This window comes from Mus caroli, unplaced genomic scaffold, assembly GCF_978045245.1.
Source record: "Mus caroli unplaced genomic scaffold, Mus_caroli_1 scaffold_3, whole genome shotgun sequence".
Lineage (NCBI taxonomy): Eukaryota > Metazoa > Chordata > Mammalia > Rodentia > Muridae > Mus > Mus caroli.
In genome coordinates, this window is record NW_028227258.1 from 28,747,831 (window position 1) to 28,770,043 (window position 22,213).

Below are 22,213 nucleotides of genomic sequence, written 5' to 3' on the forward strand. Positions count from 1 at the left end.
CTTATACTCAGAAATCTTGTTTAAAGTCACACAAGAAAAGGAATCTGATAAGGGTTAATTACTGGAAATGTGACAGGGCTTTTGTAGTTTGTGGAGGGGAGAAGGAAGAAAGTATTTGTGTACTTTACTAACTATGGCAAAAACAGTAGAGAATGGTAAGCTTGAACTTTAGCTTACCCCACTTGTTTGTAGATATTTTTAAAAACCCACATAATAGGAAAAGAAGTCACCACCCTTCAAGCTTTGGTCATATTTATAACGCACCGTAGTGTTCAAGTTGTGTGTGTGATGTGTGTGTGTTTGTTGGAAGGGAGTGATCTAACACAGGAACCAAAGGTGGATCACAGGTGAAGCACTTCCCTACCACAAGCATGGGCTAGAATTTGACCCCCTCCCCCAGCATAGTAGTATATGTCTTTAATATGTGAATTCTGGAGGCAGACGTAGATGGATCTCTGAATTGGTAGCCAAACTGGTCTACATAAGGAGTTCTAGGCTATCAAGATAGAAATAAAAATAGAAAATAGAAATAAGAATAGAAAAATTAAAATAGAAAAAAAAAGCATCGACAATTCTAGGGAGAGTCTAACCAAGAGAAACCACAACATCTGGCCTGTAAACGACAGGAAGGTAAAGCACTCTGGAGCCATCCCCAGATGTTGGAATAGCCACACATCACATTGTTGGACACTAGCTCAGCATTTCAGGTCTTGTCTAAGGCTAATTAATAAAGCAGTCACCCAGCCCGGTCCTCTGAGTGTTTTGATATAGTCAGGCCATATGCAGAAACCCACAGAAAGCTCTCACCCCCCTGGAGGAACCTGCTGCTGCTAGTGCACTAAATTGGCAAAACAAACAAACAAACAAAACTCCACTCAGGACAGCTCTGCTGTGCTGCGGGAGGTCACCCCTCACCACCAGCTGTCCTGTAGGACGTCCCGCCCCCACCTTATGCAAGAGCAGCTGACTGGAGGATGCCGAGAGGGGCACGCGGCGCAGCCAATCGGAAGGGCGTGCCTTGCCCTGCCTCGCGGGTGACCTTCGAGTCATGTAGCCGGCTACTGTCGCCGGTGCTGGCGTCTCTGCGGCGGAGCTAGATACAGGCAGTACCTGGGGCATGTCCTCGCTCGGGGGCCAGCGTCCCGCGGCAGGGGAGCAGCCGGGAGCTAGACTGCACGTGCGGGCGATAGGAGGCGCGCTGCTGCTTTGCGTGCTGGCGGTGCTGCTAGGCTGGATTTGGCTGCGGCGGCAGCGCGCATACGGCATCCCTCCGGGGCCCAAGCCTCGGCCACTCGTGGGTAACTTCGGGCACTTGCTGGTGCCGCGCTTTCTACGACCGCAGTTCTGGCTGGGCTCGGGCAGCCAGACGGACACGGTGGGCCAGCATGTGTACCTGGCCAGGATGGCCCGTGTCTATGGCAACATCTTCAGCTTCTTCATCGGCCACCGTCTGGTGGTGGTCCTCAGCGACTTCCACAGCGTGCGCGAGGCGCTAGTGCAGCAGGCTGAAGTGTTCAGTGACCGCCCGCGGATGCCTCTCATCTCCATTATGACCAAGGAGAAGGGTGAGCGCGACGTGGGCTCAGGATCCCCGGGGCGGTAGGACCTGCGTCATGCCCAGCAAAGGGGATAAGGGACGGAGGCGTGGCTTCTAGTGTGCGATTAAAGTGGGAGACACACTGGAAAGTGAGGGAGGTGTGGGTACCAAACTGTAAAATAAGGACCACCCACCCCGGAAGCCTTCCTTTGTCCCAAGTGAGGCCTTCTCGCTCATAGGTCTGATCTCAACGTTTCTAAACATTGGCTGTGTTAGGAAAAGGGGAAGGGGGATTCTTTTCACCAAGTGTCATTCAGTTGCAAAAGTATAAAAAGATATTTTTTTCCCCTTAGGAAAGGCCAGAATCCAAGCTAGGAGACTGGTGAACCGGATGTGTTCATAGCCTCTCTAATATTTTGGCAAAGAATGTGGCTGCTCCCCGCGGGTGACTAAAGAACTTGCCTGAGGTTAAATTTAAGAGAAAGTGACTAACTTTTTTGCAGAGAATATTTCAAGATAGCCAGTCTGTTCCCAGAGCCCGTGTATATCTCCCTCAGCAGACACAGGGTCTCGATCTCTATTCTCCAGCCACCTGTCAATCCTGTGTTCTGTCTTCAGACACTGAAGTACAAGACTGAATCCATTGTGGGTGGCATATATATGCTTCCGTTCAGGAGAGAGGCCCCCTGACTTCATACTTTGATATCCCCTCCCTCACCCCATTTCTAATTTTCCCTTGGAAACTCCCCATGTAAAGCCTCAGAAAGCTCTGGAATTGGAGGCACCTGTAATGGGGAGGGCAGGCGTGAGCACTAGGCTGGAGCCGGGAGAGCTTGACTGCTATATCAAGGGTAGTTAGTTCTTGTTCCTAAGGCCACTCCAGCCTCTGCAGCAAACTGAAGTTGGATGTGCAGAATTGCGTGCATCTTAGTGGCCTCTTGGCTAGCGTTAGGCTCAAGATGAAGGGCGTATGACAGCCACTGTGTAAGATGCTTCTGGATTAAGACAGGAGTCTGTAAACGTTTACTCTGAATGAAATTTAGAGTAAGGCTACATAACTAATCTGGCCACTGGTGAAGGAAGAGCAGGAAGTCTCTCTTGGCTTAAACCTCCAGTGTTCTGCCCTCTCTTCATCCGATTTAAGTGACCACTCAAGTTTATAGCCATCGGCCACAGTAAACAGTCTACCAGTGTTCTGGGTCGTGTTCAGACCCCGAGGCAGGAGAATCACCTTGGGCATTCTGGCTACCAGCCTAGCAGCGAGCTGATTCAGTGAGAGGCAGTCGACAGAGTAAGGCCGAGAGTGACAGATCGGGACACATGGAGGCCCTTCTCTGGCCTCCTCGTGCACCTGCCTACGGGTTATACATCCTCAACCCCACCCCAGTTATCTATACAGGAAAAAATGTATTTATATCTCACTGGAATTATAGGTAAGTCATAGAGAATTAATCAAACATGAAGAAAATCAAAAGTCTGGGGGCTGGAGAAATGGCTCATGTGATTAAGAGCATTTGCTATTCGTCCAGAGGACCTAGGTTCAGTTCCCAGCATCCACAAGGCCCTGCCTAACTTTCTGTAACTCCAGTTCTGGGGGATCCAGCAGACTCTTCTGGTCTCTGTAGGCACCAGGCACACATATAGTACACATACATACATTCAGATAAAACATGCAGAGATGGGGCTGGCAAGATGGCTCAGTGGTTAAGAGCACTGGCTGTTCTTCCAGAGGTCCTAAGTTCAAGACCCAATAACCCACATGATGGCTCACAACCATCTGTAGTGGGATCCGATGCCCCCTTCTGGTGTGTCTGAAGAGAGTAATGGTGTACTCATATTCATAAAATAAGTAAGTAAATATTTTTTAAAAACATGCAAAGACAAAGTAAAAATAAATCTTAAAAAAATGTTTTCAAAGTCAGCATTTTAAATTTTTATAAGAAAATGGTGTTTCTGAATCCTTGGTAGGAAGGGATTTCTAAAATAAGACCTGTAGCACAAATCATAAAGAAAAAGACCTGTAGACAGGCACAGTGGCACAGCAGCACTTGGAGGGGTTGAGGCAGGAGGATTGCCACAACTTCAAGGACAGCATAGACTTCAAAATAACTATCTTTTAAAAAGTGAGAGAAGTCTTCATGTGGACTGGAGAGATGGCTCGGGTTAGCATATACTGCTCTTTCAGAGGTCCTGAGTTCAGATCTCAGCTTCCAAGATAGGTGCCTCCAACCACCTTTAGCTCCAGCTGCAAGGGATCCAATACCCTCTTCTGACTTCCGTGTGCATGCCCGAGCACGCGCGCGCGCACACACACACACACACACACACACACACGCACACACGCGCACACACGCACACACACACGCACACACACGCACGCACGCGCACACTCGTGGTAAATCAATGTTTTTTAATCTACTTGTTACGGTATCTTTAAAACTTATGCTTATCAAGTAATACCATTAAAAGCAAAAACCAATTCATGTAATGAGAGAGAGAGGAGGTTTCACCTATGCATTTAAACTATATAGAAAGAAAATCTCCACACAGCACACAGTAGGTAAGATAAGTGTGACATCTGGAATAAGAGCCCCATCAGTGACCTGGGTAAAGCCACTCTGACCCACACTGACAATCACGGAAGTGTACATGAAAATCACTTGAGATACAGTTTCGCCCTCTAGTGGCAAAACTGGAAATTTACAAGTATCAAGAGGCAGCTGTTCAAAACATGATGATGTTCATATACTCGTGGCCGTCCTTTTGCTCCATTCTTAATCTACTTAAGACAGTAATTTGGCAGTGACTATTCACATGACGATACCCATATTTTATGGCTCGTCACTGCGCCCTTAGTGATGTCTGTAAAATGTGAAGAAAGTCCATATTCAACCCTGGGTCCATCCATACAGATGTTTATTTTGAAATGATCTCTTTTCTCCTGTTGCTGGGGGTTGAACCCATGGCTTTGTGAGTGCTAGTAGTAGTAGTTTGTGCTGGACTGCTGAGCTGACCCCTGACCCTTGATTATAGAGGAACTTACAGTATAAAAGAACCAACAACAGAACTGGTCTTTTTCTCTCTCTTTTTTAATTTTAATTTTTATTTATTTAATTTTTTTTTTTTTTGAGACAGGGTTTCTCTGTATAGCTCTGGCTGTTCTGGATCTCACTCTGTAAACCAAGCTGGCCTCAAACTCAGAAATTTGCCTGCTTCTGCCTTCCAAGTTCATTAAAGGCGTGCGCCACCACTGCCCGACTCCATCTTTCATTCACAACTGTATACTGCACACCACACGCTAAGGATTCAGAACATGGCGTCGGTAGTTTGAATGTTGACTGACCCCCGTGGGCTCATGTGTTTCAATACTTGGGCCTAACTTGTGATAGTAGTTTGGGAAATGGTAGAACTTTTAGAAGGTCAGACCCAGCTAGAGGAAGCTGGTCCCTGGGTCTTGTGTGTGGATTATAGCCGAGCCCTGGCTGTGGTACAAACTTTGAGCTTCCTGGCAAAGGTGTGAGCAATTTCCTATTAGATGTTTATTCAAGGCAAAAAGGAAAGTATACAGTTTTGGGGGGGGCAGGAGATGTGTGACCTGCACAGCTTTGGAGTTGACCTGACTCGGGCCACTGGGGAAGGAAGAAAGGACAGACATGTAGAGCAAAGCTGGGACCCGGTGGGCAGCAAAGTCTGATGGGGATGCTCAAGCAGCAGCCTAGAAACTCTGCACGTTTATTGTATGCACGTGGAACAAGGAGGCCGGGTTACTGTCCACAGTCGAGCAAGGGAGGCAGGATCAGCTCTTCTTGGTAGGAGAGGTCTCTACAGAGGCGCAAGCTCAGGCTATAAACATCAGGAAGGATGAAGCTGCGCTCAGTGCTTTCTGCACGCACTGTCAGCATCCACACGTGTACCAGAGGAAGGTTCTGCCTTTCTTTGAATCTGACGTGGGGGTGAGGGCTTTGCTATCACTTAGTCTGAGGGACCCTTAACATGGCCATGTTCATGTCAGCAACACAGGCTTGCTCAGGACTTCATCCGACCCCCATGGTGGTCAATGTACAAGTTGGGGTCAAATAGGACGCAGCCATCGGTAATCCCGATGAGTCCAGGCTCCTGCTGTGTGCACGGCATTGTGCCAGGAGCTGGGGTTTGAAGGTTTTCTAAGCCTGAATCTACTGTTGTGAAATAGAAAGATACTTAAGTGCACAAGAATTTTAGGCACCGCCTCTATATGCATTTGAACATTGGCCTAGAGACTTGAAAATACTGAATATACCTCCCCGGTGGCTCCCATTCACTATACCCAGGCCTTGCTCTCACCCTCCCCTCTGTCCTTGCAGGAATCGTGTTTGCACACTATGGTCCAATTTGGAAACAGCAGAGGAGATTCTCCCACTCGACGCTTCGTCACTTCGGTCTGGGCAAGCTCAGCCTGGAGCCCAGGATCATCGAGGAGTTCGCATACGTGAAAGAAGCCATGCAGAAACACGGGGAGGCCCCCTTCAGCCCCTTCCCAATCATCAGCAACGCCGTCTCCAACATCATCTGCTCCCTGTGCTTCGGCCAGCGCTTCGATTACACCAACAAGGAGTTTAAAAAGGTGTTGGATTTCATGTCCCGGGGCTTAGAAATCTGCTTGCACAGCCAGCTCTTCCTGATCAACATATGCCCCTGGTTTTACTACCTCCCCTTTGGTCCATTTAAGGAGCTCAGGCAAATCGAAAGGGACATATCCTGCTTCCTGAAAAACATCATCCGAGAGCATCAAGAGTCTCTGGATGCCAGCAACCCTCAGGACTTCATAGACATGTACCTTCTACACATGGAGGAAGAGCAGGGAGCCAGCAGGCGCGGCAGCTTCGACGAGGACTACCTGTTCTACATCATTGGGGACCTCTTCATTGCCGGCACTGACACCACAACCAACTCTCTGCTCTGGTGCCTGCTGTACATGTCACTGAACCCCGACGTGCAAAGTAATTGGTACATTTGTTCTTAACTCAGGGTAAAAGCAGGTTCTTTGAACCCAGTCACGGCCTCTGTGATCTGCTGGCTCCGGAGCACCCATGTGTCCAGGTTGGAAAAGGCAGTAAACACTTGTATTCTATAGGTGAACGGCAAAGCCTCGGGTTTCTAGACGGACTAGCGTCATAGCTTGCCCACCCCTGCCTTAACGTCCATAGTCCGGTTCCCTTTGAGACCTGTGAAAGTGAAGGCTGTTAGAGAAGTGGCGCGTAGAGAGGGCTAAGGGAGCCTATTGCTCATCCATACCTTCATCTCGTTTTGAACATAGAGAACGCAAGCCCAAGAGTCAGCAGAAGTCACAGCTGGTGCCACCACATTAGCCCCAGTGAACAGCCAGAGGCGGGGGCAGTAGGCGCTGGATGAGTAAGGGAGCGTGGTATATTGCTTTCAGCAGCAGCTCTACCTATTTATTCACTACAAACTTAGTCACTTAAGCAAACCCAAATTTGCTACAAGTCTTTATATCAGAAGTGTGACAAATGCTTCACTGGACTGAAGCCTGGGGTGTGAGCTGGGCTTGCGTTGCCCTCTGGAGGCCCCAAAGGGGAATTCTCTCCTTGCTGTTTCCAGCTTCTTTGACCTGTGGTCTTCTCTCCATCTTCAGAGCCAGCAGAGCTGTAGCCCTCAGGCCATGCTTCCGTATTCACATCTTCTTCTGACTGAAGTCGGTTAGGCAAGGCCGTCTGATTTTAAAGCCCATGTGGCTTGGTGATGGGCGCATGTCCTAAGAATATGTCACTAGATGGTTTCACTATGTGCAAGCATCACAGAGTACACTTAAACTGACATAACCGTAGCGTCACTAGGCGATATAACCTCACAGGATCATCTTGTTGATGAGGTCAGTGGTTGACTAAAGTGTCACCCTATAGCATAAAACTGTGCTTGGATGGAGATGCACTCAGTAGTCCAGGATGTGTCCCCATGTTTAGTACAGTCCCTTCAGCTATGTGTGTCAGTTGGTGTTGCGGCCCGTCCGCGGTCCACAACACGAACGGTTCACTGAGAATGGCAGTTCCCTGCAAAGAGAGGAATCTAGACGGGGCGGAAGAAACAATGGAGTCAAGACAACATTCGGATCAAGACTCAATTTAATATTTCCAGACACTCAGTTTATAAAGGAAGGGGGAGGGAACCCAATTTCCCGCCAAGTAACTCAGGGTCCAGTAGCAGGACGAACACGTGTGTGCCTCCAGGCAGCAAGGGCAGGTTCCAGCCGTGGCCGTGGCAGGACGAATGAGCCGGTAGCTCTACCCTTGAGCAAGCAGGTTCCAGGCTGGGGGGAAGGGAGGCCACATTTCCCCCCATTAGATAACAAAACAAAAATAAAAAAGGGGGTGGCCTGTGGCAGAAAAATTATCTATGTTCAATAGTTCTGCCTGAGTTCCTAGGGCTAAAGAAAAAACCTATTTCCGTGGGATTCCCTAACTATTCTAATGGTAAACTGTATCTGGCTGAGACTGTCTTAAAAGCACTGACTGAAATACCAGCACTGGGCTGTAGGCTCTGACTTTATAATGCTAATTAGTGCTGAATAGGTAGCTACCTGTTTGCCTTTTAAGTAGGGCATTGGAACCCTGGCTGAATTTAACTAAACAATTTTAGAATAACACTGAACTGATAATTATCCACAATTTTGGGTGACAGGCAGGGGGAACAGTGAGAAGGGGTTAAGACCAGCTCTTTAGTATAAGGCCAATTGGCTTTTTTATTATTTTTTGGGTGGGAGGCAGTGAAGGGCCTGCTCTTACAACAGCAAGGTCTCCAATCTCTCTCCCCCCTATTAATTAAGTTTAAATAGGCAATGCTTAACAGAGGTGATCAAATGATTTTCTCATCCGTAGATGAGTGGGCCTTTAACCTTGACTTGGGTGGACATTGACCTGATTCCTCCCTGAGTATTGTAACAACTCACATCTGTGGCTCTTGGTATCTTTTGGGGAGGGGAGGCAGAGCCATAAGTATTTTTGGTTTTTAGCTGGAGTAAGATACCAACCTCTTTCAAATCAGGTGTGTCGCACAGGGAACTCAGAAACGGTCAAACTGGACCTTCCCTCCGCAGTAATCTCCTGCGCCAAGCGGTACCCATACCGTATTCATATGATTATGAATCAGTATCGCAATTCTGAGTTATTGCGAGGTCTCTATATGAGACTTGTCAACCTCAGATTTAGCAAGGCCTAGACAAGAATTATGTCAGTATTAACACCATTAATTTTGGTTAAAATAGGAGCTGAAAGTCTTTCCTCTTCATCCCTGTTATTCCCAGTAGCCTGAGGAACTAAGGACACCTTGCAGTAACAGCAAGGGTGAAAAGCCAGAGGCCAGTTAAGGGACTAAGCCTGTATCTATCAAAATAAGAACTAATCTTTGTAAATATATATGAAATTTCTACTTCCCTAGCTCTCCTGTTAAATCCAAATCCTATCTTAGACTGAAAAGCCACATGCTGGGATGTCCCTGGAAGGGAGATTAGCAGAACCACCTGTTTGCTCTTAGGGGCGGGGCGGAGAACCGGAGAATGTAGATTGACCTGCTTGAGAGAAGGAAGAATTTTAAGCAATGAGAGTGTAGTAATGTAAATTTTCTGTTCGGAGAAGTCAAGGTACTTTATTTAGATGCAAATAGTAAAGCTAAAGTTTATCTCCGGCCTCTTGTAGGGGAATTGGCTCAGAGGAAACAGTGTTTTTTGAGAGCTTCCACTCCCAGCTCAAGAGGAATTTTAGTCTTTAGAATGATACTTACGAGGAGAGACAGAATCTGTGTTTACCTGACGAATTAATCTCTCTGGTAGCCACCGTGCTTCATCTTCATCTCGTGAAAAAACACAAACCGAGCCTCTTCCCCAGATTAGAACTGGATCTGGACCCTTCCATTTATTAGTCAGGGCGTCCTTCCATTTTACCAATGCATAAGAATTAGAAGTAACTGGGTGCCAGTGGCGTTCCGCTGCAGACTGACCTTTAATGTCAGTTTGCAAAAAGTTTAGGACAAATAAGGTAAAGGCAAGATGAGCCTTTGGTGACTTTGGGGGAAACGCTCTGAATTAACTTTGCTAGGTAATTTAGAATATAGGAATCTCTAATAATTGAACTGAATATTAGACCAGTCTAAGATTGAGTTAGAATGGCTGGTCACACTGAAGAAGAGTGAAAAATCATTATGACTCTATTAAATGACTAATTTTACTAAGTCTGAATATACAGTCTCTGATGTACTATTGCCATAAAGTTAAAAGGCTAGAAGCTAGTCCAAACTGGAAAAATGACAAGCAAGGATGGATTTAAAACATGAATTTAATCTTTTAGTCCTTTTAATTAGGACACTGAGTTAACTTACCTGTCAGCTCAGCACACGAATTACCAATATGCTTCTGTAGAGTTCTGTGGAGAGAACCTGTTTTTCCCTTTCCTAATAAGGTAGCTGTTTTAGGATCAATTTATAAGCCAATAAGTAGATCCTTTTAAGATACTAAAAAGCATTTATTAAATTTGACATTTTAATCTCAAATTTTGAAAATAAAGGTATGTTTTAAATAGTGTGCATGGAAATGCACTAAATAGTATATATGGGGATACAATTTCTTTCTTTTGTCTTTTAAGAGGTTAAAGTTTAAAATTTTACAATATCTAACCTTTTGAATTAATAACTTTTTGGACAAAACATTTTAAATATTTGGCTGTAAAGGGGCAGTGACTAATTGCACTTTCAATCATTTTTCTTAAGGAACGGTTGTAACTAGAAGGCTAGAAAAGTTATTAAGAGTCACACGTGCATAATTTATTTATTTATTAACTAAAAATATGTATAAGCAATTGTAAATTTGAGAATTAATAGTATCTGAGGGATGAACAATTTTAAGTAATTACGAGCTCAGAGATATAGCATTGACTATTAATATATAAATTAAGGTTTGATTGTTCAGCATTTTAAAACACCATCTACAGCACACAACCAGATTATTTGTGCTGGAATAGGGGCAACTGTGTGTCTTAAGACTCCGCTCCACAGCAGCTAGTTGGGCCCACGTGGCCAACGATCGGCTGGGAGGATGAGAAAAATGACTTTACAATAATGTTTTTTCTGGCCAAAGAATTGTCTCGGGCACAACTAATTTTTAATTACCAATTAACAACAATTATAAAAGCTTTCTTTATTTTTTGTAAAACCTTTTGTAGTAAACTAAAACACTAAATAATAAAAGGATACTGTCTCTGAATCTTTTGGGTGAGAGCAAGGATTTAAGGTAAACTTCCCTTGAGAAGCATTAGTTAATAAAATACTTTCCACTTAGGAAACAATATATACTGAAAGATTAAAACTTTTGGCTTCTTGTAAAGAAGCAGAAACAATAAACATTTTTCTTACATAATGTAAAGCTATATTAGCCATACGTAGAGGCAAAATTTTCTAGTGATTACCAGTTTACTAGAAGCAAAAATCTTTGAATTTAAGCATTATTTTAAACATCTGAATAGATCTGTAACCCTGTTAAAAAGAAACTTTCTTGAACACAGGGAAAAACTTTTTTAGGCATTGTTTGCAAAACAAAAGAAAAGGCCACAAGCCGCTCTGGGACTGCCCAGAGCCCTGTATTGACTCAAAGGTAAAATACTTTGTAATCTGAGCATTAATCTTAAATTTGCAATCAAACTGCAAGCTGTAGTCAATGGAACAATGGCAGTTTTAACCATAATTTTTAAGTTTTTGTGCAAGGTTAGGATAATACCTACAACTTTGGGAAAGTAAAACCTATGTTTAAAACAATTTATCACTGTTAAAATCAATATTAGAAGCATTATTATCATATTACGAAGTTTGGATATCAATTAATACCTATGAATATCTATTAAGGCAAGCTTTAACGCTTTAATAAAGAGGCATTGCTTTATATCTTATCTTAAATTTTACTTTTTAGGATAGGAACCACATTAATCATTATCTAAACTAGAAATATCTTTAGAGACCCAGCCTCTAGGGCTGCCTTAGGCCACGTGTCGGAAGGACTCTAAACTTGAGTTATCAAATTTAACATTAACCATCTGTAGCAATGTAACAATTATTAATTTTAACCAACAACTTATGAGCTGAATGCGAAAACATGCAGAGCACATTTTTAACAAAGAACCAAATGAAACAGTTAATTTTAGACCAATCAGAGAATATTAATCTTTGTAGCTACAATCATAGAATAAAAAAGCACTTTACCATTGTCAAACACATTAATCATGAACCATTTATCAGATTCGAAACTAAGAGGCTGTGTACTCGCTGCTTTTTCTTAAAACGAACATTTTTTCCATCAGGGGCCCTCCTGCCACATGTCTGGTTTTTGGCTGAAACACGTGGCAGCTCTCGGCCTTGCAGATAAAGTTTTTTATACCATTTTTATTATCCAACATAAAACATAGAACATTCATTCATACAGACTGGACACGAACATACATGAATTGAACACGAGAACAGATTGGTACACCAGACATAAACAAGACACAAAATGGGGCAGAGTACTCCTGCTATTTGGGACAATTTCCTCCCTCATGATGCAGTTTTTATAACTGCGGCAATCTGCCTGTATTAATTTCCTTTTAATAAACCCTTTCCTTTCTCACACCTAACAATGTAGCTTTTTTCCAGCCACGGCCTACCGCCTGTGCCTAGCTCCTCTTAAGCTTCACTGCTGAACCTAAGTGAACCAGCGCTCGGGCTTAACGCTGTCTCAGCTTAGCCCATACCTTCTCCGGTATGAATTTCCTTTATCCTTAAGCAACTCCTGAAAACTAAACACAATTGCCTGATCCATGATTTTGAACCCTTCTTTCTTCCACCTAAGCAGTTTTCTAAAAAAACTGCGGCACACCGCCTGTCTCCGTATCTAGTTCCGATTAACGAAACTGCTGACTCCAAGCAGAAACAGTGTTGGGTCAGCACCGCCTCAAACTTGCTTCGTATCCTACCGCATCCTCAGCAACACTCTACAAAACTGAAATTTTTTAGGCTAGCGCTAGCATGTGTACCTGTCCGTTGCTCCGATGCTCCTCCGATACGACGATTCTTTCCTTTCTTGTGGAGCTCCACACAGCAGTCGTTTCTCTTAACATCCCTCTGCCATTCCTCAGGTCCCAGTTCTGGCGCCAACTGTTGCGGCCCGCCCGCGGGCCACAACACGAACGGTTCACTGAGAATGGCAGTTCCCTGCAAAGAGAGGAATCTAGACGGGGCGGAAGAAACAATGGAGTCAAGACAACATTCGGATCAAGACTCAATTTAATATTTCCAGACACTCAGTTTATAAAGGAAGGGGGAGGGAACCCAATTTCCCGCCAAGTAACTCAGGGTCCAGTAGCAGGACGAACACGTGTGTGCCTCCAGGCAGCAAGGGCAGGTTCCAGCCGTGGCCGTGGCAGGACGAATGAGCCGGTAGCTCCACCCTTGAGCAGGCAGGTTCCAGGCTGGGGGGAAGGGAGGCCACAAGTTGGATATGATTTTCAAGTATCCCCCCAAAGGTTCATGTGCGACAAGTTTGTGCCTTTGAGGTACCCACAGCAAGATTGTTTGTCATAGGACTTTCTAGAGCTCACTCTGGAGACCAAGATTCTTGAGGAGTTCGAGTATAGATCCCTCACATCCTCAATCAGGTCGATGTAGTGCTTCCAGGAACCGAGTTCGTGCCCATAAGAGGGAGTTAGCAGAAAAGGGGCAGCCTTGGCCCCTGAGTCCCTCTGGATTCTTGTTTGCCATGTGGCATCTCTCTCACACACATGGTGTCACCATGATGTCTGCCACACTCTGATGTAACCCAAGAGGGGCTTCTGAAACAGTGAGCTAAGGTGTGTGTGTGTGTGTGTGTGTGTAGCACCCAGCTTTGTTTTCAGTTGTAGAGATTGGACACTTGCAGATATCTCATTTGCAAGGCACCTGAGGATGGAGTTGCGAACTTCTTGAAGGGTCCACTTTTCTTTTCTTACCACAGACCTCATTGTGGCCATCTGCTTTAAGTAGCTACTGCTAAGCAACACATTATCCCCCAAAATTCGCGGCTTGATCACACCAGCTTTATGATTTTAGAAAGTCTTTGAGGGGTACATGGATATGAACCCAGTGTTAACCAGTTTTTCAGTGTTGTAACAACGCGTGATTGATAATTAACTGACAAGAGAAGTATGTTGTCTGGTAGTTTTCGCTCATAGCCAGCTGTCTCTGTGACAGTGGGGCCTGTGGTAAGGCAGTGGGTTGTGGTAGGGAATTTCCTCAGGGTGGATGCAAAAGAGGAGGAAGGGGGAAGTGTCAGGGTCAAGCCTTTCTCCTCAGTTCTCCCACAGGGTCCCCCCCTCATAATGTCACCACTGTAGGGAACAGACCTGCAACCACAGGCTTTTGAGGGTCATGCTCAACTGCAGCAACCCCAAAGGTCTGGTTTTTGGGGTTTTTTTTTTGTTTTTGTTTTTTCTTCAAAGACAGGTGTGGTAGCCCACACCTTTTTTTTTTTTTTTTTTTTAAAGATTTATTATGTGTAAGTACACTGTAGCAGTCTTCAGACACTCCAGAAGAGGGCGCCAGATCTCCTTACGGATGGTTGTTAGCCACCATGTGGTTGCTGGGATTTGAACTCTGGACCTTCGGAAGAGCAGTCGTGTGCTCTTACCCACTGAGCCATCTCACCAGCCCCAAAGGTCTGGTTTGTTGGCTATGATTTTGGACTTTCACAGGGTGTTACAGCTTAGAGAGTCACATGAGCACTTAACGCTGCATGCCCTGGAATCCAGGGGGGGGGGGCTGTTTCTTTTGCACAGTCTCTTCTGCTGTCCATCAAAGCTCCAGTGTGGCAGGGCCCCACCCCCAGGGGCTTGCTGTCTCTGCCAATCCTGCCTCCGGCCACCGTGCCAGCGGATGCCTCGGTGGGGAGAGTCTGTATAGACAGCGCTGACTCAGCTCTCCCAGCCTTATCTCTGATTTATTTTCCCCTTCCTGCACAGAAAAGGTTCATGAAGAAATTGAAAGGGTCGTTGGCTGTGACCGTGCGCCTTCCCTCACGGACAAGGCCCGGATGCCATACACAGAGGCCACCATCATGGAGGTGCAACGGCTGTCCATGGTGGTGCCGCTCGCCATTCCGCACATGACCTCGGAGAAAACAGGCAAGTCCCGAGCCTCCCTTCTCTGCAGATCCCTGAGGGAATCCTCCGAGTGGAGAGGGGTGTGGCCACATCAGAAAGATCCTGGGTTGTTTCTACCTTATCACTGGTTCAGGGACTGTAGTCCTTACCAGTAGCCCTCTGGCCTCCAGTGTCCACACACTTATACCACAGCGCAAACGACGCTGTCCTTCTAGTCCGCTGTCCCGCAGAAGAGACCTGTTGGAAGATCCAGGCTAAATGTGGACTTAAGCATGTTAGCTAGAGCTTAGGCCCTTTGGTTTTTTAAAATTCTGCAAGCAAAATGTAATCATTTAAAAACTGGAACACTCCAGCCTGATTCTAGGGGTCACCAGCTCTAACCTATCAGCTGCTGAGAAAGATGTCCATGTATGTGGTGAGTCCAGGATGTCGCTAAAGCGCCCCTTCATAAGGCAGGGTGCTACCCAGCTGTCATCCTAGCACTTGGGAAACTTCAGCAGGAGAATCGTGCTTTCAGGGGTAACTGTTTCAGAGAGACAGAGAGATAAGAGGTCGATGGGGAGGGTGAAGTTTAAGGCTTCTAGAGACAGCCCAGTATGCAAAGTAGATGCACTGTGAAGAGCCCAGCGCTTGGGGATATTGGTTAGCTTGCCCAATGATGCTGGCAATGGGGAAGCAGAGTTCTTTTCTCTTAATTCGCCATCTCCTTCATGCAGTGTGGACACAAAAGCCTGTAGGTGGCTCCCTTCTGTGCTGGGCAGTTTTATGTCAACTTACCACAGGCTAAAGTCATCTGAGAGGAGGGAGCCTGAATTAAGGAGGTGCCTCTGTGGGATCGGGCTGTGGGCAAGCCTGTAGGGTAGTGGGTCTCAGGCTTCCTAATGCTGGGACCCTTTAATGCAGTTCCTCGTGTTGTGGAACATAAAACTATATTTGTCGCTACTTCATAACTGTAATTGCGCTAGTGCTATTAATAATGATAAAGTAATAAAAACTCCTGATATTTCTGATGTCCTGGAACTCACTCTGTAGACTAGGCTGGCCTCGAACTCAGAAATACACCTGCCTCTGCCTCCCAAGTGCTGGGATTAAAGAAGCGCACCACCACCACCCAGCCAGAGCATATTCTTAATCAGTGATTGATGGGGGGCACCCAGCCCGTGCTGGGCGGTGTCATCCCTGGGCCAGTGGCCCTGGGTTCTATAAGAAAGCTGAGCAAGCCAGGGGAGACAAGCCAGTTAACAACACCCCTCCATGGCCTCTGCATCAGCTCCTGCCTCTCTGGAGTTCCTGCCCTGACTTCCTTCCGTGATGAAGTATAAGGGAAATAAACCCTTCCCTCCTTGGTGTTTATGCTGTGTCTGTCTACACAGCAGTAGCAGCCCTAGCTAGCTCACAGTCTACATAAATGTGAAGAATATATAAATCTTGGGGAATGTTAACCTAGAATGCTTTAGTGTTTCCTCGTAAGTGTTAGTGGCCTGACTCAGCTCATTGATTCACCACCTAGTCTTGCCACTCCTGTCTCAGGCTGGGTCTGGGCTGGAGCAGAGAGACAGGAGCAGAGATCCTTGATAGGATCTTGTCCCTCCCCTCAGAAACCTCAGAATTTAGTCTCAGCCAACTACTGTGTTAGTGGGTGACCATTTCCTCCCTGGAAACAGTGATGTTTGAAGAGAACTTTTAGTGGACGTGCAGTGCTGACTCCGTTCTTGTCTGTTGTCTGCAGTCCTCCAAGGGTTCACCATTCCCAAAGGCACAGTGGTCCTAATCAACCTGTGGTCAGTACACAGAGACCCAGCCATCTGGGAGAAGCCAGACGACTTCTGTCCTCATCGGTTTCTGGATGACCAAGGACAACTTTTGAAAAGAGAAACTTTTATTCCTTTTGGGATAGGTCAGTTAAAGCTTGGTTTTAATTTGTTTTTCACTTTATCATTGGTGTGTGTGTGTGTGTGTGTGTGTGTGTGTGTGTGTGTGTGTACACAGGCATGTTTGAGATGTGTATGTGTGAGTGTAGGTACCAGGGTCAGAGGATAACGTCAAGGAATCAGTTCTTGCTACTGAGTTGCCTTGCTGACCCAACCTTTTTGTTTGTTTGTTTGTTTGTTTGTTTGTTTGTTTCAAGTAAATAAAAATTAAAACAAAAGCATGGCTATGGACAGCAGTGACTTGGTAGTATAGTGTCTGTTTGCCTTGCATGCATGAGTCCTAAGTTCCATCCCCAGCAGACAAAGAAAGGAGGGAGGGAGATAATCTTATGGGCTTAATCTTTATAACTGGAAATCTTTCCTTCCTGGTTGCTTAAGCTCTTTGGGGCCTGAGAAGTGGGGAGGCTAAGGAACTATTGCAGTTAACAGCAACTTAAAAAAAAAATTACTATCAAAGGTTAATTAGCTGCTTGCAGGAAACTCTGAACTCTTTTAACTCCTAAAAGGCCAGCAAGAAAGAAAAGGAAAGAGAGCAAAATTGTACACACACATACTAACACTGGAAAAAGAAAAGCAGGCTCTAAAAATCGAGTTCCAATAAGCAAGTTCCAACAGTTTCACACACACACTGCATACACACATCCATACACATAACACATATACAACACACACAACACACACACTGCATACACACACATAACACATATACAACACACACACACTGCATACACATATACACACACACATACATACACATAACACATATACAACACACAGACACACACTGCATACACACATACATCACATAACACATATACAACAAACACACATAAATTCATTCATATATACACACACATACATATGTACATATGGACAGGCATAGACATATATACATGTTTCCAGTTGATGGGTAGAGCAAAGTTCTAAAGAGCTGGCTCTAACAAGGTTTATTTTTGCTTCTAGTTTTTTATAGCTTTTCAGCTAAAAGTTCTCTATATAAGAAAAGATTACCTCATAGATAAAATGTTACAAAGAGGGAGTGACAGCAGGATGATGTTGATAATAAATTCAAAGCAGTTGTCTTATCTGTGACGTATTCTATAAACTCACTATAAGTGCAGAGCAATCGTTTTATATATTTATGGCCTTGCTTTATCATAGTGCACACCTGTGGCCTCATCCTTGGACCTGACCTAGAATGAATGTTTTTCCTTGATCACAAATCTGTCCCAAGCCTACTTCTCTTCCTAGTGCAGTTCACGTGCTTGTAGTGCGTGAAAGCTCGCTGTACTCCTTTTTGTGATATTCTGCTCTTGATTCTAACTTTATCATCTTTCTGGCAAAACAAATCAAACCATCTCCTTAGACTTTCTATCAATTATTGTAACTTCCTAAAATTATTTGAATCAAACCAGGAATTCTATAAAAATCACTAATTCATCTAAAAAGTATTAATACAAGTAAGTACATCTTTGTATTGATTCTGTAAGAAATCTGCCCAACAGAGTAGGTAAAACCCCAGGAAACAACAGGCTTTGTCAGGTTCATGAGGAACACGGCAGTGGCCAGCATGGACGTGCACAGCAGCAAGAACAGTCCTGGGACAAAGTCCCTGGGGTCCATGCCTCTTCAGAGCCCACCCTTCACAGCTGTGCAAAAGGATGGGCCATCTCAAGGAAGCCTTCTTGCTTGCCACAGCCCTTCCTGCATGGCCCCTGCCAACTTTCAGTTTAATTACTTACTTGTTTTTGTGCACGTATGCGTGCACGAGAGAGAGAGAGAGAGAGAGAGAGAGAGAGAGAGAGAGAGAGAGAGAAAGAGAGAGAGAATGCTAGGGGGGAAGACAGATACCATAACATGCATGTTATGTTAAAACAGTTGGCTCTCTCCTTCCACCATGTGTGCCTCAGGGATTGAACACAGGTTGTGAGGCCTGAGCGAGAGCCTCGGCCATGTTACAGGCCTGAGAGCAGCTCCCGATCTGCTAGGCTGGGAGTGAAGGCCTCTCTCTCTCTCTCTCTCTGGTCTTTCTTTAAGTTCCCAGATTAAGGCACACAAGGCTCCTTCTGTGGAAACAGAAGTTTCCAGAAATTTTGCTCTCACTTCCTTCCCCTTAGTCCTCCAGGTGAGGTAGGTAGGAAGACAAGGGCAGGGTGGCTGCCTCTCCGGGTCCATGCCTAGTTCCTGTCTCCATGACTAGGAGCTCAAGGGTGAACCAAATGTGGACAGGTAAACTGAAGGGGACTGGCTTAGGTGGTGATTTTACTTTAAAACTCTCTACAGACCGGGTAGACACTTGCTACAAAAGAACAGGGTGTGTCCTAACTGTTCCTTGTCTGATCTCACTTGTAGGGAAGCGGGTGTGTATGGGAGAGCAGCTGGCCAAGATGGAGTTATTCCTGATGTTCGTGAGCCTGATGCAGACTTTCACCTTTGCGTTACCGGAGGGTTCCGAGAAGCCCATCATGACTGGGAGATTTGGTCTAACACTGGCCCCTCACCCTTTTAATGTAACCATCTCAAAGAGATGAAGAAGCCCCGAGAAGAGAGGAGCGGGCAGACTCCACGTACCGGTCCTAGACAGTCTTCTTGTTGCTGCTGAGCATGGGCCTCGAAGTTCAGCACAGCCAGGAGAGGCTGAGGGGTGCCCACTGGCCACGGGGAAGCACGGACACTCGGTTTAGTTGTGTGGATTCCATCAGGAAGCAGAGCTTCTCATTTCTCAGCCTCCGTCATCCCATGGTAAAATGAGGTAATGAAACATCTCTCAACTCTGAGAGGGACTGGATGCTTCATGAAGTCTGTGCTGGTGGCAGATGCTGGGCAGATCAGTAGATCTGCCTTCAGACCTCCTAAGGCCCCTGCAACATCTAGTGTCAGCCTGGACACTCGGTCAGAGAGGGATGTAGGTCTAGGTTATATTGAGGTAGACCTTTTTTTTCCCTTTCTTTATACTTTTTTTTTTCTTTTGTATTTTTTTTTCTGGCATAGATTCAATGTCAGTTTCTTTGGGTTTGTCTTATGAGTGTTGTTGTTGTTTAGGGATGTGTCCCTTTTATAGAGCTAGGATGAAATGTCCCCTTGCCCAGTATGTTGAGAAGATGAAAAGCATCCTCTTGAGGTTGTTGACCACCCATGTGTCTGCTATCTGTAGCCACGTGAACAGTGAGCCTGGCTGCACAGGACAGGTCCGCCCTGCGTAGGTGAATGCAGGGCACGATTGGGGCCCTGGATGCTGGGCTGGGGAATGTGATAATGGAGTTGTGGGATTTGTCCAGAAGGGATTTCTCACTCAAGTGACTCAGAACCCTCCTCTCCTGCTGTGCCATCAGCCATGGTATGACTGACTTACTCTTCAAGACAAGAAGCCATTGCGTGATTAGAGGGCCCTCTCATGGCTCCTCCAAGGGCCACATGGAAATGTGGGGATGCACATAATGGACGGGAGGCATTGTCCCTTTTGCTGCCAGGGGTAAGGGATGATTGGTGGCAAAGCCAGCCCACAACCAACAGTGTGCATCTCAGTGTGCTTGTGTCTGGCCCCTCCCTCGGGTCTCCCCGAGAACCGTGAAGGAACCATGGTGATGCTGAGCCTTTCTTAGAAAGGCGCCGTACTGAATGCTTTTGTGTATATGCAGTCCTCACACTAACGGAGCTGAGGCTTTCCAGTGCTAAGGCCCAGAATTAAAAAGTGCCATCACCCACTGGGTCTCCAAGCTACTTGGCCTTGTGACTGGAGAACACTTTCTGAGCCTCATCTCAGTATTGTCCCACATGGTCCTGAAGCTGGCCTCCGTTACCTGTGCCCCTCTCTGCCCCAGCTGACTCCTCGGGCCAGGCTGCACATTGCTGCCCCCTTGCCATGCCTGATTCTTGGGATGCCCAGGCAACTTGGAAGTGAGGTAGGGAAAGCGATTTAGGGGAAAAGCCTGCCCATCAGTCCAGGATACTTTTAAAACACAGTGTAATTTGTCCTACCTGATTCAGCCAGTGTTTAAAAATGTACTCGACTTTTGTTTATCATTTAAAGTAACCATTTTAGGCAAATCTAGGATGAGGCCTTAGCTGCTAATACAACCCAGAATGGAAGCTTCCAGCAGCTTTGCACTGCGTGCATCCACAGGCCGCTCGCTGAGGTACCCAGGCCGACTCTCAGCTGCTTCCTGAGGGAAGGTAACAGCCGCTAAATAAAAACCTAATATGAGTAAAAAGAAAAATGTGGGATATAACCAGGTGTTGATTAATATTTGAGTCTATATTCTTTATATTATCCACCATTCTGTTTTCCTCTTCATAAATTATAATAACTTTCAAAATAGATGAATGGAACACATGCTAATCTGCAGGCTCCCTAAAGACTGTGTCTAGGCCAGCACAGTCTTAAGGGGCTTAAGATGCACACATTGTGGATAAGGTCTGGAATGGGAAATCCTGCTCCCTGTGCAGGTTGTTTGTCCTGATCTGACCTCCACCTTTGCTGGCCCCTTATTCCATGACTCGCACATGGATTTCTGGACCTCCTAACCAAAGATTTTACATCGTACTTGAAAAGGACTTCCGCCTTCTCTGAGATGACATCAGAGTCCCACGATTATCCAGCAGTTTAACACCGTGCCTCACGCTGTAAAGCCATGAACACTCCTTTACTAACTAACATGGCTACAGGAGGAGTGCGCTTTTCCCGAGCCCACTGCTGTTGGACGGTTTTGCATGTCACGATTCATCTGAAATTAACCGGAGTCAGTTTTCTAATCACGAGGTCTGGACCTCATCTGTAATGGAGCTCTTGGTGATCCTATTAAAGCGCTTATTTCAGTGAAGACCGTGTCAGCTGGTTTGTGCTTGTTTGTTTTCAGTTGCTTAGCAATTTTTTGTTGGTTTTACGAAATCTAAGTCAAAAAGGAAGAGCAAGCAGACCTCCTCCAGAGAGGGGGCCCACAGCGTAGCACAGGCATGTAACTACAGGCACGGTAACTCTTTTTAAAATCCGCCATCAGAGTACAGTCACACTTAGAGGACATGGCTCAGGGAGATGCCCAAGCAGCTGGATTCTCTCTTACGTGTGTGAATGTTTTCTGTGTGGATTTCTGCGTGTGAATGTTTTGCCCGAATGTCCTTCTGTGCACTGCATGCGTGTTTAGTGCCACAGGGGCCAGGAGAGAGCATCAACCCCAGAACTGGAGTTACAGAGGGTCATGAGCCCCGTGTGGGGGCTGGGAATTGAACCTGGGTCCTCAGTAAGAACAAGTGCTCTTAACTGCTGAGCCCAGTTTTCTTACGTCTCACACCGCACCCCTGTACAGATCAGAGAAGAGTGTGTCTCGTGTAAAGGCTCTCGTGGTAAATCATTGCCTGTCCCTAGAGATTAGGCAGGATCCCTTGAGACAAGGATGCTTGAACACTGGCAGTGCTGCCTGGTACCTTTTCTGAAGTTCCCTCATCTATTGGAAGCCCAGAGCCGTTAGCCTCCAACCCTCTTGTTGAAATGAATTAGCCAAGAAAGACGAAGCTCGTGCCAGAGGGAGATTGAAATGAAGCAGTGCACGTGGACTGTTCAAGATGCCTCCTGCTCCATTTCCCTCTCTCTGAAGAAGAGGATA

The 22,213-nt window shown here is 45.8% G+C and overlaps 1 protein-coding gene across 1 annotated transcript; it reads left to right on the forward strand.

Moving 5' to 3' along the window:
• The first annotated feature begins 1,045 nt into the window (after window positions 1-1,045).
• Window positions 1,046-21,433, forward strand: Cyp2u1 (cytochrome P450 family 2 subfamily U member 1). The gene is made up of 5 exons (XM_021158843.2): window positions 1,046-1,565; window positions 5,881-6,516; window positions 14,542-14,703; window positions 16,412-16,579; window positions 18,966-21,433. Exons 1-5 carry the CDS (start codon window positions 1,118-1,120, stop codon window positions 19,142-19,144), a joined length of 1,593 nt encoding a protein of 530 aa, XP_021014502.1. The 5' UTR covers window positions 1,046-1,117; the 3' UTR covers window positions 19,145-21,433.
• The last annotated feature ends 780 nt before the right edge of the window (window positions 21,434-22,213 follow it).